At 39.1% G+C, this 15171-nt stretch overlaps 1 protein-coding gene across 2 annotated transcripts in view; it reads left to right on the plus strand.

The window, feature by feature from the left end:
- The window catches only part of ADAMTSL1 (ADAMTS like 1), a 472821-nt gene that overhangs the window by 102188 nt on the left and 355462 nt on the right, over positions 1-15171 (plus strand). For both annotated transcript variants that reach the window (XM_007455565.1, XM_007455564.1), the window contains exon 4: positions 2509-2745. In XM_007455565.1, the coding sequence (XP_007455627.1) occupies positions 2509-2745 (237 nt within the window). The remainder of the gene's footprint in view (positions 1-2508; positions 2746-15171) is intronic.

Raw genomic sequence — 15171 nt, forward strand, 5'->3', positions numbered from 1 at the left:
AGTATTTCTTCTGTACTACTGAGTGATCAGCTGACTCTTGGAATGACAGGTATTATGCAACTGAAAATACTTTATTTAAAAATTATTAATTAAACTATCAGTTCAACTGTGGAAGCCCCCATGCAGCGGCCACCAGGGAAACGTGTTACTCATATAAAGCTGGTTTTATTGAACTTGCTAAACAAGGGGAGGAAGCACCTTGACAGCCTGTAGTTTCTCAGATGGGGGAATTTAGGGAAGAAGACTTGTAGAGTTTGGGGCTGTAGTTAATCACAGGGTTATTTCAGGACAGAAGCTAGTAAATGAGGTCTAGCTGGAGAATGGTAGGATTTGTAAACTGGGCAAGTTGTGGTCTTGCCTTTGGAACATAAGTTCATGAATAATTAATGTTAAGTTTGTTTGTGTTCTTATCTTGGAACGCATCGTCTCAAAGGAGATGGGGTTAAACATTTGAGGTCAGATAGTTTGTGCTGCATCATGCAATTTACCTGTTTTGTGATTAATAGCATAGGTTTGCAGATTGTGAGTTTTGTTTTATTTCTTACAACAAGCAACTAACTATCACAACAAAGTGTAACACACACTTATTGACTGGTTTAATGATCTTTAAATTTTTTTCAGACAGTATTCAAAATCACTTAAGCCTTGTTGGGTACCCATGTATACTTTATTTATTTAAAGAATAAATAAAATTTATTCTTTTCCTTTAGCATTACATTTTATTCACTCTGAGAACATATATGATACTAACAATAAAATGCCTTTCAGAATTTATATTGTTTTGGGGTTTTTTTTTTGTTTTTTTGCGGTACGTGGACCTCTCACTGTTGTGGCCTCTCCCGTTGCGGAGCGCAGGCTGCGGACGCTCAGGCTCAGCGGCCATAGGCTCACGGGCCCAGCCGCTCTGCGGCATGTGGGAGCCTCCCAGACCGGGGCACGAACCCGTGTCCCCTACATCGGCAGGCGGACTCTCAACCACTGTGCCACCAGGGAAGCCCAAGAATTTATATTGTATTTTGAGCTAGTTTAATTTCAACTGAAATAAGTAATTGTTTATACACATTTTGCCTAGGAAGAATTAATGCTTTCTGAAATATTAAAGCCTTATATGCTACTTAATAGTAACACTGAAATTTGAGGAAAGAGTCAGGATTTCATTTTATAAAATAGCATAATGTTATTCTCACAATGTTTATGTAAATGTAAATAGATTTTCAGAGGAAGAAACCTTGTGAAAGAGAACTCTTAAAAGTGATAATGTAGTAATCAGGAACTGCTAAAAGGCTACATGAAAATTCATTGTTTAAGATAAAAAATTTTAATGAAAGGCTTCCCTGTCATTAATATCCATCCTTGTAGCTGGATATTCTACAATCTTCCATAATAAATCCTAATCTGAATGCATGTACAATAAAATAGAACTACTTATCAAACAGCTTCTCCGAGGGATAGGTGATATTTGTCTTTTTAAAATTAAATCATAATTGTTTTCACTATAGTTTATCATTTATTAGATAATAGCCATGGTTAGTTATGGTTTTACATTTTAAAATTCCATTTATAAAATATACATGTGAAACATTCTTGTTTTCTGCTGGTCTCAGCCAGTGTGATTTCAAATTCAAATTCAGAGACTTTCCTAATTCTCCAACAACACTTTCTCTTCAGTGGCTTCATTAAATAATCACAGTAATAGCTACCATGTACTGTCTTCCTTGTGCCAGTATTTGGCCAACAAAAGCTCATGAAATTCTGACTATGACCTTGAGAGTTGAGTATTATCATTGCCTCTGTTTTAAACACAAGGAAACGTAGGCCCATAGAGACCCACCATATTGCATCCAACTCCCATCTGAGGAGGGAGTCCAAGACATTCAGCCATGCTGCCTGAAGCCAAAGAAATTCAGGTGTAAATGCTGTTTTCTCTATTTTGGTCTCCATGTTTAATTCTGGATACTGTGTAGCCTAAGTATACTGTTTTAGAAAAAAACTCACAAACAACCCCACAAAAAAATTTTGAACAAAATCATCATAACTTTTTGCTCCTAGTTGCTAAGATAACATTTTGTCATAGCTTTTGGTATCAGAACTGAAAATGACAGTGATACTTTTAACTAACCCTGTGACTGTACTCAGTTCTACTTACATTACAGGGAAACAAAAATATTACAATGTGGAGGAAATCCATGGACAAATAAACATCTTTGAGAAAATATATTTCAAGGTGGTTACTTTCCCAACTAGTATCCATCAGATCTATTTCAAGCTGGTTTCTTTCCCATTTCACTTCTATCAGAAAATATATTTCAAGGTGATGACTTTTCTCAAATCTCTACCTTCTGAGGGCCAAATAATCATATAACCTTTCAGATGCTATGGGAGGGTCCATCTGTAATGACAGAACATTTGCTTTGTTTCCTAAGACCTGGAGCACATAGCTGCTCTAGTTTTCTGTTTGAGGCTGTTCTCCTAACCTGTGCTTCTCCCTTCCCTCTTTCTCTTCTCCAGGACTGCCCACCAGAAGCAGGTGATTTCCGAGCGCAGCAGTGCTCAGCTCATAATGATGTCAAGCACCATGGCCAGTTTTATGAATGGCTTCCTGTGTCTAACGACCCCGACAACCCATGTTCCCTCAAGTGCCAGGCCAAAGGAACAGCCCTAGTTGTTGAACTTGCACCTAAAGTCTTAGATGGGACTCGCTGCTACACAGAATCTTTGGATATGTGCATCAGTGGTTTGTGCCAAGTAAGTGCTGGCTTCTTTTCATTCTATTTTTCCAGAGGGTTTTGTGTCAGTAGCTTTTGTGTAGTCCTGCTATCTGAATCAGTGTTACTTTTTCTAGAGTTTACAAATGATGACCCATTTGAAAATTGAGGTTCAGCTTCAGTTAAAGCTACAAGAGCTGTATTATGTGTTAAGGAAAAGTGGACTAGAGTTTCTTCTTTCCTTTGAGTCTCACTTCAATATAGAAGAACCAAAATTCTTCAATATTGTGTATCACTTTTGTACTAGACTCTGAAATTACCTCTATCTTGGTTGTCCCTGAAATAATGTGGGGTGGGTGTGTGTGTGTTTATCTGTATTCAGAGGCATCAACTTTTCCTTTACCTAGAGCTTCAGAATCGCTCAGGTGAGACTGGCTCTAAAATCTCCACGTACACTGTACGAGAACTTGTTGCTTCTCTATCATGACTACAGTTATGCTGAAAATTTAGACAAATTGTAGGAAAAGGCATGGCAGTGTCAACTAGTTCGAATTCAGCCAGGTAAATCTTTAACAGGGAGAGCAAAGAGATTTGATTTCTGGAATCAATTTTTCAATGTCTACTTTAGGTGGGGAGTCACTAAGGTGAGCGAGAGTTAATATGTTTTCCATATTGATTTCAAAGTCTATGCTTTGGATTAGGATGACCAGCCTAGTTTTGGGAGCAAGCAGTTGCTACAGTTTCCTGTGTGCTATACTTGACCGTTATACTTTTAAATTTCACGTAGTAGACAATTTGAGAATCTTTGGCTCTCCCAAGAAGACATTGGTTGAAATTTTTCTCTCTTCAGAATTTCTGGTATCACAACTAGCCATATAAGAATAAACTTAAAATGTGTTTCAGTAATTTGTGGTTTCAAATTCACATGTTTATTTAAAAGCTAAATCCGTTTTCAGATGTAAAAGGAATAGCTGTAGTGTGAATGACTACAAGAGGTATGAGAAGTCCTACAACGTTCTGTGTAGATGAGAGAGAGACAGACATACTAAACCTTCATGAGGTCTAGAGTCATGAGACAAATAAATTGTGACAAGTCCAAGCACTTCTTAGATAGGAGGATGGAGTGATGTTTACGTATCTGTAACTATTTTACTATTTTAAAGCTAGGAAAGGCCTAAGAGGTGATCTAATCAACATCCTGAAAAGCAGTATATTTGAATCGTTTGTGATACTTGGTATTTGCTTCCTTCTCTAGAACTCTCAGTGGTGTCGAGATGTAATTATGGAATCTACAAAAGCTATGGGAATGACAGAGAATTGTAAAGCAAATATATACAGAAAGGGACTATGTTGTAGGGAATGGCAAATAAACATAATAATAATTTTTTATGTATGTGTAGTGTTTGAACAAAGAAAGACAGGGGCTTCCCTGGTGGCGCAGTGGTTGAGAGTCTGCCTGCTGATGCAGGGGACACGGGTTCGTGCCCTGGTCCGGGAAGATCCTGCATGCCATGGAGCGGCTGGGCCTGTGAGCCATGGCTGCTGAGCCTGCGCGTCCGGAGCCTGTGCTCCGCAACGGGAGAGGCCACAACAGTGAGAGGCCCGTGTACCGCAAAAAAAAAAAAAAAAAAAAAAAAACAGATTTCCATTTTGTAAATGAGAAAAAGCCAGGGACCAGAAAAGTTGTGTGATTTTCCGAAAGTTATATGGTTGGTCATGGAAGAAATGGGATTAAATGTCAGGTTCCCTGATATCTAGTCCAGAATCATGGGTACTATATTATACTGATGAATGAACCAAAATAAACAAGATTGGCCTGCAAATTAGGTTTCATTTCTTTCTGCTGCATGGGAATTCAATGTGGCCTCTTTTTTTCCTAAATTAACCCCGCCAACTGGCTTCATGTACCTTGGCAACTGAAGCAAGAGTAATCATGCCTCCTCAACTTAGATTCTTATAAGTGTGACCTGTTAGATTTGGGGACAAATGTAAATTAGAGAATATCTGAATAGAATGGTGACGTACATAGAAATTGTAATTAGTTATTATTCTTTTCTTTATTTATTTGTCTTGTTCGAGGCAATAGTAAGGTAAAGGGATGGAAGAGTTCAGATTGCATTTAGATTCTAACAAGTAGTTTGGCCAGAGAGCAGGATACCCCCCCAGGTACTCAGTAAGGAGAGAGAGAGGTATTTTGGGAGAAAATCATGGTGTCTTGAAATGGCAGACAAGACCATGATCAGCAGTGGGTGGCCAAGAAAGAGTTTTAGTGGAGAATAGACATAACCCTAGCTCTGCTTTAGAAAGATGAATATAGCTGTAGTTACAGGATGCTTGAAGGGGAGCTAGGACCACTTACAGGACCCTGGAGGCAAAGAGACCAGCTGAAAAGGAGGCTCTTAGAGCAGCCAAAGTGAGGAGAAGCATGAACCTTGGGCCAGGCCAGTGACAGCGGTAACAGAAAGGAAACAAGGTCTAAAACCAAGAAGGAGTTTTCATTTTGACTATAACCAGAGCAGGGGAATAGTTGTTAAAAAAAAAAAAAAAAAAAAAAAAAAAAAAAAACCCAAGTCTCAGGCAATCAAAAACTACCACTTAATATGAATTTGTAAAAAAAAAAAAAAAAAAAAAAAGTCAAATCACTCATGCTCAGGCAATCAAAAACTACCACTTAATATGAATTTGTAAGTGATATCATTTTTAGATCCTTGCTACCATTACCATAATGGCCTTTTTTTAATGATTAAAAACTACTTGACTTTTCAAAAGTTGGGAAGGAGCAGAAAGAGAGCAATGTGAGAGAAAGACAGCAAGGTGAGAGAGGAATATGATAGAAGTTTTCCCAAATGGATAACAATCCTAAAGATTTACTTGGCTTTGCCAATAATGTGTTTGACATTATCAAAAGAAATAAAAAAATTTTCTTATCCACAAAAAAATGATAGAGGAATATGATGGAATACTTAAATGCAGTATATACTTTTTCAGAAGAACAAGAGTGAGGTTAGTCAACAGAAGAAAAGCACTCACTGCTACCTTGAAAGAGTGGACGTACGTAAATTCCATCCTACTTAGAAAAGAGTTCCTTTATTTAGGTTACATCTGTATATCGGTGATTAGCATTTGTGGTCTTTGGTAAGAAACATTAGGAAGTCATATGTTCATAATCTTAAGAACACTGTCAAAAATCTTAACGCTAGCTTAAATGTACAGTTTTTATAAAGAGCTTCTCCTGGCTTCCTGAAAAAAGTCATCTCCTCTGCCCCATTTTCCCTCCTCTTCCATTTCTACCCCGTTTTGGGGGAATTCTCAACTCTTTTACTGGCTTCATTGTTGTCTTATCATCACTTTTTGTTGGTAAGCTGCTTCAAATATTTTTGATGCTAGACAGATATAAATTATAAACTGTAGAGAAGCAAATGTCTAGCTTTGGACATAATCTTACCTTGATAGAAAATGGCAGCATAACTAAGAGATTTGTCATTTTTAAGTACCAGTTATTTCAGTTATGCCTGTTTAATACTCAACTAAAATCCACGTCCTCAAAACCATCTGAGGCTTTAACTCTTAAAATTATGGAGACTTTGACTTTTAGAGTCAAAAGGTACCTTAGCAGTTTACAAATATAACTATTTCACAGAGGAGGGAACTGGGACCTGCTGACAGTTCCAAAAGTCATAAATGAGGGGGTTATCTGTAGTGAATTTGCTTCAGGAAAATTCTAGAATCATTGCTACTTATAAGAGATACCTTATTCAGTAATATTAGGCATCGTATTAGGCAGTATATTCACTGTAATAGTAGTAGTAATAATAATAATAAAATATCCTCCATTTTTTAGTAACTACCATGTCTAGGCACTTTACGTATATTTTTAAAAATATTTACAACTCTGCATATTAGGTGGCATTATCCTCATTTCACAGATGAAGGACTGAGGCTCGGGTATATTATAGGACTCGCTCAGAAGTACCCAGCTCTGACTCCAAAGCCCCTCTTGTTCCTGGTGAGGCTAGCTGGACAGAGGCAGTGTTGGGTGATGTTGGGTACTGGTCCCCAAACTTGACTGCCCTCCAGAATCCCTTGGAGAGCTCTTAAAAGATATGACTCTTAGGCCCATCCTCTAGAAATTCAGGTTTATCCATTTGATGTTTTTCAAACACTCTCCCTATGACCCTAGTGTTTGGCCAGATTTATGAACCACTCGCCGATTAGAAAGCAGATAGCATTTAAAGTCACAAGATACCGATTACAATCTGGATTTTCTTTAATGATCTGTGTAATCTTGATCAAGTTGCTTACCCTTCCTAAATTCTATTTTTACTCTGCAAAATAAGATTATCTCGCAGACTGCAGAGCACCAAGTGAGATAATTCATGTGAAATGCTTAATAAACTGTCAAGTGCTGTGGAAAAGTAGAGTACCCTGAACATTTTGAATTGCAAAATATATTAATGTAGTGGTTCCCTGTGTGGAACTTCATAACCCTGTAACAATTCAAAAAAGTTTATAGAATGAGATAAAGTAAGCTACTACTTATTCTGCTAAGAACGTTCAAAAAGAAAAGGAGACCTTCTATCATGTACTTTCACCATTGTTTCCTGAATGAAGTTTTAATAACAAGAAAGCAACAAGAACCTGATTTCAGAATGAAGGAATGAAGGACAAACCTTTAAATTGAATATCCTTTGCCTTATGAGAAAGTTACTACCCTGTACTTATTTTTCATTCTTTCTCCAGAGCACAGAAATTGTTACTAAGCGTGAAAGCACTACCTTTGAGATCATCTAGTCCAGCCCTGAGAAATATTGCTGTGCTAGGTTATGCGATTTTCCCAGGATCTTCCAGCTAGTTAATGGCAGACTAGAGGTCAGAGAATGTCACTGTTTATCAGCATTTTTTACCTATGCCCCCTGTGTTATTTCTTCAGCCTCTGCCACAGGCCAAAACCTTGTCCAGCTTTAATTCTGTCATTTCCACATGGAGGCAATAGGTTTAGTGGATGTCTTTTCAAACCACATCCTCCCCTTGACACCCCCACTAGAATCTGAGCATTGTCCCCAAGAGGTAGCTGTGTTGATGTGTCTCCCCACCTTACATCTCAGACTGAGAAACACTGGGATTTTTATTTGCTCTAGATCATTCTAGACTAGATGAAGTTGGGGATAAAGCAGAGCCAGGAAGGCAATTTGTCATCCATGAAGAGTTAAGAGCGAATGCTCTGGAGTCATAATGCCTGGGTTTGAATCTAAGCTCCACCACTCATTAATGTATGACTTGGAGCAAGTACTTGAGGCTCAGTTTCCTCATCTGCAAAATGAGGATAATATCTGGAACTACCTGATAGGATTGCCCTGAGGGTTAAGTGATCAACTGCGTTCAAGTGCTTACTATGAGCTTGATCAGTACTAGCTTGTGGTAGGAGTAGTACTCAAATTATTTCTTTGACTTTTCCCTCTTATGGCCTTTTTGAACGCATGGTTTAAAGTGGTTATACATGCTAAAGGGGATCCTGACTTCCCAGCGAATGAACAGACCTTCTGTTAATTTCCTATTGCACCGTTCTTTGCTAATAGCTCCAGCTGCACCATTATCAACTCCTGATCCAGGGCAGTGAATTGCGTCCTGTGTACAGAGTTAATGAGCCATTGCAAATAGGATCAGCTCTATTAGTGCCGCTGTTATTCATTCATTTTCATTATCCAAATTACCCCATTTATATTTGTTATAAAGCACGAAGCCTGTTTCTGTTTTAAATATAAAAAAAAGAGTAGCATGAATCTACAGATAGAACATGTGCTGCTGTTAAAAATAATTTTGAGGTTATTTTGAAGTCAAATACAGAGAAGTGTGTTTTATTTTCATAATTAATGAAATTCATCAGTTGTTACCTAACATACATACATCAAAAGACAAAGTGCAATTATAAGCCAGCTCTTTTTTAATGAATCTGCATATTTATAGTACCGCACAGTGCTGTGTCAGAAAACAAGGCGTTTCAAAAAGGAAAAGGTGAATTCCTTTCCAGTAATGCCTTATATAATGTTGCTGTAAAATGAATAATACAATAAAGAAATAAACAATAAATTGGATCATGGAGTTTTGAGGTTTATACTGTGGTGACACTAAAATGAACCACAGCTCTAACAAAGAAGTTCTTTACGTTTTTAATAATTCCTATGGTGAGTAGTTTGAAATGAATTGAATGGAATGCTTATTTCTCCATCTCTGTCTGTGACCTAAGTCACTACTATCAAATGTCTACCAGGTATTCTAAAGGTAGTGATGTCAGAAACACGGACTTGGCGGTTTTTCCCTCTGTGTTTTGTAATCTAATTCCACATGGAAGCATGGCGTTGCTTCAGAGATTTAATGCATCACCTTTCTTTTTCTCCCCTTCACGTGACACAGTAAAGATGAAGTGAACTGCTTTACTGCTACTAGTTGAATTTTAACAAATTACTTAAAATTACTTAGTTTCTGAACACTGTTTATCTGTTCTCCCGATAATCTGGTGGGTACTGAGCTTACAGAGTTAAATATCATCCCTCAGGAATGGTACCTTTGTAGGGCTATTGTGAAAAATTCAGTTTGTTTGTTTCTTTAATAAATATTTACTTAAGAATTAGCCATATGCTAGATCCTGGAAATACATGAATGGACAGAAAAAAAAAACACAGTCCCTGCCCTCCCTGAACTGACACTCGAAGGGGAGATGAGCCAAGTGTAAAGGAAAGTATACTATTACCCCTATACTGTATTCACCTAACTGTGAACAGGAGTTTACAGTGAAAACAAGAGTTTCCTTTCTAAAATACAGATCTGACTTCATTTCTTATCTGCTTGAATCATTTCAATTGCATTCTATCACTATCGGGATAAAGCAAGCCCAAATTTCTTTACATGGTAGCTTTCTTTACTGGCTGGCTTGAAACAAGAGAAAGTTATTCTCCCACAATTCTAGAGGCTAAGAGTCCAAAATCAATGTATCATCAGAGTGATGCTTCCTCTGAGGCTCTGAGTATAATCTCTCTTTGCCTCTTCATAACTTCTAGTGGTGGCTGTCAATCTATGCCTACATCTTCACGTGGCCTCCTCCCCTCTGGGTCTGTGTAATGTCTCTGTCTTTACATGGCATTTTTCTCCCAACGTCCCTGTTTTCTCTTCTTATAAGGACACCAGTGATACTGGCTTCTGGCCAGTTTTAATTGAGTATGACCTCATCTTTTTTTTTTTTTTAATTTATTTATTTTTGGCTGCATTGGGTCTTCATTGCTACACACAGGCTTTCTTTAGTTGCGTCGAGCAGGAGCTACTCTTCGTCGTGGTGTGTGGGCTTCTCATTGCGGTGGCTTCTCTTGTTGCAGAGCACAGGCTCTAGGAGCACAGGCTTCAGTAGTTGTGGCACGCAGGCTCAGTAGTTGTGGCTCTAGAGCACAGGCTCAGTAGTTGTGGTGCATGGGCTTAGCTGCTCCGTGGCATGTGGGATATTCCCGAACCAGGGCTCGAATCTGCCTGCCAATGCTCGTGTCCCCTGCGTTTGGCAGGCAGATTCTTAACCACTGCGCCACCAGGGAAGCCCGAGTATGACCTCATCTTAACTTGATTATATCTGCAAAGATCTATTTCCAAATAAGATCACACTCACAGGCACTGGGGGTTATAACTTCAACATATATTTTTGTGGGGACACACTGCAACCCACAATAGCACACATCCCAGTTTCTTTGTGCATAGTACATATTCATATATGCATATACATACATACATACATACATGTACATATATACATATAATTTTGAATAGTTTGTAGGAGCCAGAGTGGGAGAAATTTAGACTGTCATAAGTAGAAGGAATATCTGACCAAACATGGAATCAAGAAATGCTCAGAGGAAGAGATAGCTGGAAAGACCTAACTAGCGCCTAGAATTGAACGAGAGTGAAGAAATAAAGGGCTAGAGAGGGTGTCAGGACCTGTGTCATGAGGAGCTAGATAAGCTATATTAAGAAGCTTGGGGTTTGTAATATTGAGAGACAAAGAGTGCCAGTGAAGTAATGCAAGCAGATGCCAGATAAAGTGAGACATGTAATTTAGGAAGAGTGCTCTATCTGCATTGAGGGCAATGGATTAGAAAGGACCCAAAATTGGTAGTGGGAATAAAAGGGGCGATTTCAGAACAAATCAGGAGATAGAGTCCCTGGACTTGGTGACTGGTGAAATATAATAGGAGAGAAAAATTGAGAGTTGAAGACAATGCTCTGGTTTCTAGTTTGAGCAAAGCATGTTGCTGCTGTTCACTGGGGTGTAGAACGTAAGAGAAGGGCCAGGCATTGGTTTGCGGCAGTACGAGGGATGAGGACATACTTTATGTATAGCACACTGTCTGCCATGTGATTGTCACTCAGTGAATTCATATCCTTTCTTCCTCCCTCTTACGTCTTCTTAAGTGAATGGTGTGATTCCATCAAGTTGGTATGGGCACTGTCCTGTTTATGTATGATTAAAAATTTATCAGGTTAACCTTTTCTGTGATCACATGCTAGTAAGTTAACAAGTCAACTTAAGCATTTGTCACTTTTAGGAAAAACTGAAGTCAAATGACTGTAGTTCCTTAAGGTATCCTCTCTATTTGAATAGCTAAGAGATAGAGAAAGTGACACTCCGGAGGGATTCATTCATCTCAAACTGTCTCCTTCCTGCCACCCCTGGGTCCTTTATTTATTCATGTATCATCTCTACTCATGGAAAGAATTTCTTTGCCATATGAGAATTTTTTTCATCTTGATATTCAATTTGTGGGACAGAAACCCTTCTTTTTAAAAATGTTATAATAACTTTATTTTTTGTGCTCTTTTGTTGTTTTTTAAATAAGCACTTTTACAGTTTTATTGTCTAACATACGTCACACACACAAACACAGATACCTAAACGCTTCTTTCTACAGCTTTCACAGAAAAACTTTTTGAAAGTTATATCTATTTAATTTTTCCTTTGAAATTCAGTGTGCACTGGGAAAGACAAAATCATGGATTTTGTTTTCCCAAAGAGATTCAGTGAAGTAGATGAAGGCAGTGTGAATCTAATTTAGAAAACACTTTCAAATGTTATTATTTTTTGTGCTGTATAGTTTGCAGAGTGCACCACGCATATCACCATGTGCTTCTTGTACCAATTTTGGGGAATATCTTTATTATTTCCATCTTATAAATGAGGAGATTTAGGCTCATACAAGGTCATACAACTAGAAAAAGGCAAAGCTACGATTCAAATCCTATTATTTCTGTTATATGTCACCTTTCCTCTGAGAAGATATTTTATTTATTTATTTATTTTTTTGCTGTACGCGGGCCTCTCACTGTTGTGGCCTCTCCCGTTGCGGAGCACAGGCTCCGGACGCGCAGGCTCAGCGGCCATGGCTCACGGGGGCAGCCGCTCCGCGGCATGTGGGATCTTCCCGGACCGGGGCACGAACCCTTGTCCCCTGCATCGGCAGGCGGACTCTCAACCACCGCACCACCAGGGAAGCCCGAGAAGATATTTTAATGATGAAGCAGAGTATCAGTAAGCACACATCTTTGTTAATAGGGGTATGAGTATGTGTAGCTGAGTCAGGGAACTCTGGCCTCGGAATTCTGTGTTCTCTTAAATGAAAGTTCCACCAAGATCTGGCAGCTTTCTTGATTCATCCTATGATGCTTTGTCTCATGAATGAGTCTTTGGGACACTTGTTTGTAGAAATAATGAATATGCTAAATTTTACCAAATCATCTTTAATATTGTTTCAGCACTGTTAGTAACTAAAAAGTTTGGATTTCCCCAAATGACCCTCACTTCTTATACTAACTTCAAGTTCAGGGCTCCTCAAGACTACTGTCAGGTTTGATAATTCACTAGGACACAGAGAACTCACTGAAAGCTGAGTTGTACTGTTGTACTCAGTTACAGTTTATTACAGCAAAAGGATACTGATTAAAATCAGCCAGGGAGAGAGGTACATACAGCACGGTCCAGAAGAGTTCAAGTGCAGACCTTCCAATTGTCCTCTCCTGGAAGAGTGGTGTGGATGTGGCACCTACTTCTCTCAGCGATAGTGTGTGACAATATGTACGGACTACTGTCAACCCAGAAAACTCACCCAAGCCTTGGTACCCACAGTTTCTATTGAGGCTCCATCACATAGACTTGGTTGAGCACCCACATGGCTGACCCTCGTCTCTAGCCCCTCCAGAGGTTGAGCTGATACCATGAGGCCCAAAGCCCTCATCGTAAATCACATTGTTAACCTGGACACTCTGGCATGGCCCAAGGCCCCAGACAAGCAAAGATACTCTTACTGGTCAGTGACAAGAGTTTAGAAATTGCCTCCCAGGAACCAAGGGCAAAGCCAGACCTCTCCTTGAGCAAAGTATATCCCTTACCACACAGTACCTTTTTGAAGCTATTTATTCATTCAGTTAATACTTAATGCTTACTGTTGGGCATTAGGCTATCCCCTGGGGTATGTAGCAGTGAATAGGACTCAAGCCCTCCCCTCAAGGAGTCCATAGCCTCAGTTTTAGTAGCCAAAGAAAAAATAGTGCCCAATTTTTCCCTCATTTACTGTCTCTAACTTTGGAGAATCACCTTATCACCTATGAGAAGATTCCATGAGAATTATAACAACATTCACACCAACTAGCCATTCTTTTTGTGTGGGTATGACTCTTGACTCTTGTTGCAGAATGGTGCAGCTGCTTTGGAAGACAGCCTGGCAGTTCCTCAAAATGTTAAACATAGAGTTACTGTGTGAACCAGCAATTCCACTCCTAGGTATATACCTAAGAGAAATGAAAGCATATGTCCACCAAAAAAACTGTACTCAGATGTTTATAGCAGCAGTATTCATAATAGCCAAAAAGCAGAAACAACCCAAATGTGGATCAGCTAATGAATGGATAAATGAAATGTGGTCTAATCACACTATGGAATATTATTCCGCAATAAAAATGAATGAAATACTGATACATGCTATAACATAAATGAACCTGCAGAACATTATGCTAAGTGAGATAAGCCAGTCATGAACGGTTACATATTCTATAATTCCATTTATATGAAATGTCCGGGATAGGCAAATCTGTAGAAACAAAAAGTGAATTAGTGGTCGCCTAGAGCTGGGGCTTGGAGTAGAATGGGGTGGGAGGGTGACTGCTGACGGGCCCGGGGTTTCTTTTGGGAGTGATGAAAACATGCTAAACAGATTTTGGTGATGTTTTCACAATTCTGTGAACATATTAAAACCATTGAATTCTGTACTTCGAATGGGTGAATTTTAGGGTATGTGAATTATCTCTCAAAAAAAAAAAGGTGTTTTTAAAATGTAGTATAAAGATTCAAAAGTCTGCACGCTAAAGGTTGTGTTAGCTGTGAGTGACCTGATCTCACTCTTTGACACAGTTAATATGACTAAGTGGGTGTGTCCCCTTCATTTATTATGGTTGCAAGAAGTCATTTAGAACCGTAATTATTTCTACACATTAAAAGTGATTTGGAAGCCAACACGTCGTTAATATGTTACAATGAATGGATAGTGATATCAGGCTGGAAGTTGAACATCTTTCAACTTTGGGGGGTGCACGGAATAAGTCTGGATTTGAGAAGATCTTTAGTAAATTCTCAGTAAAGCATTATGCATTTAGCTACACTATAGATTAACTCTGGCACTTCATTCATTGAGTGACTTCAGAGAAGACAGTTTTGAAACTGAAGAGGGAATTTGACATCTTGCAGTTGAATCATTCCATTTTACGTTTGAGATCCAGGTAGGTTCAGTTTTTGAAATAGTACCGCCATGTGGTCTGGAGTTAGGCTCTCTGGGGATATGAAAATACATGTCATCATCCCCATCTTCAAGAAGCTCCCAGTCTGCGGGTGACGTGGCTTAAACCCAAATAACGATAATCAGCAGCAGCATGAGATGGGAGGAGGATCTTCAGTTTGGGACTGGGGCAGATCCAAGTTTGAAGTCTAACTTCCAAATTTCCTTTCTGTGTGATCATGGGCTAATTCAGTAGGTTAATTAAGCCTCATTTCTCATCAAAAATAGAGGTAACGATACCTAATATTAGTAATAATAATGAGCTAATTTTTATTGAGCACTGGCACTCTGCCATACACTGTGCTGTGTTAGCATTTAACATCTTATCCCCTTTAATCCTCACGTGAACCGACACATGGTTATGTTTTAACCTTTGTTTTTTTTGTTTTTTGGGGGGGTTTTTGCGGTACACGGGCCTCTCACTGCTGTGGCCTCTCCCGTTGCGGAGCACAGGGTCCGGACGCGCAGGCTCACGGGCCCAGCCACTCCGCGGCATGTGGGATCTTCCCGGACTGGGACACAAACCCATGTCCCCTGCATCGGCAGGCGGACTCTCAACCAGTGCGCCACCAGGGAAGCCCTAACCATTTTTGTAGTGGAGGGAAATG

Source organism: Lipotes vexillifer, unplaced genomic scaffold (genome assembly GCF_000442215.2).
Source record: "Lipotes vexillifer unplaced genomic scaffold, Lipotes_vexillifer_v1.1 scaffold912, whole genome shotgun sequence".
Taxonomy (NCBI): Eukaryota; Metazoa; Chordata; class Mammalia; order Artiodactyla; family Lipotidae; genus Lipotes; species Lipotes vexillifer.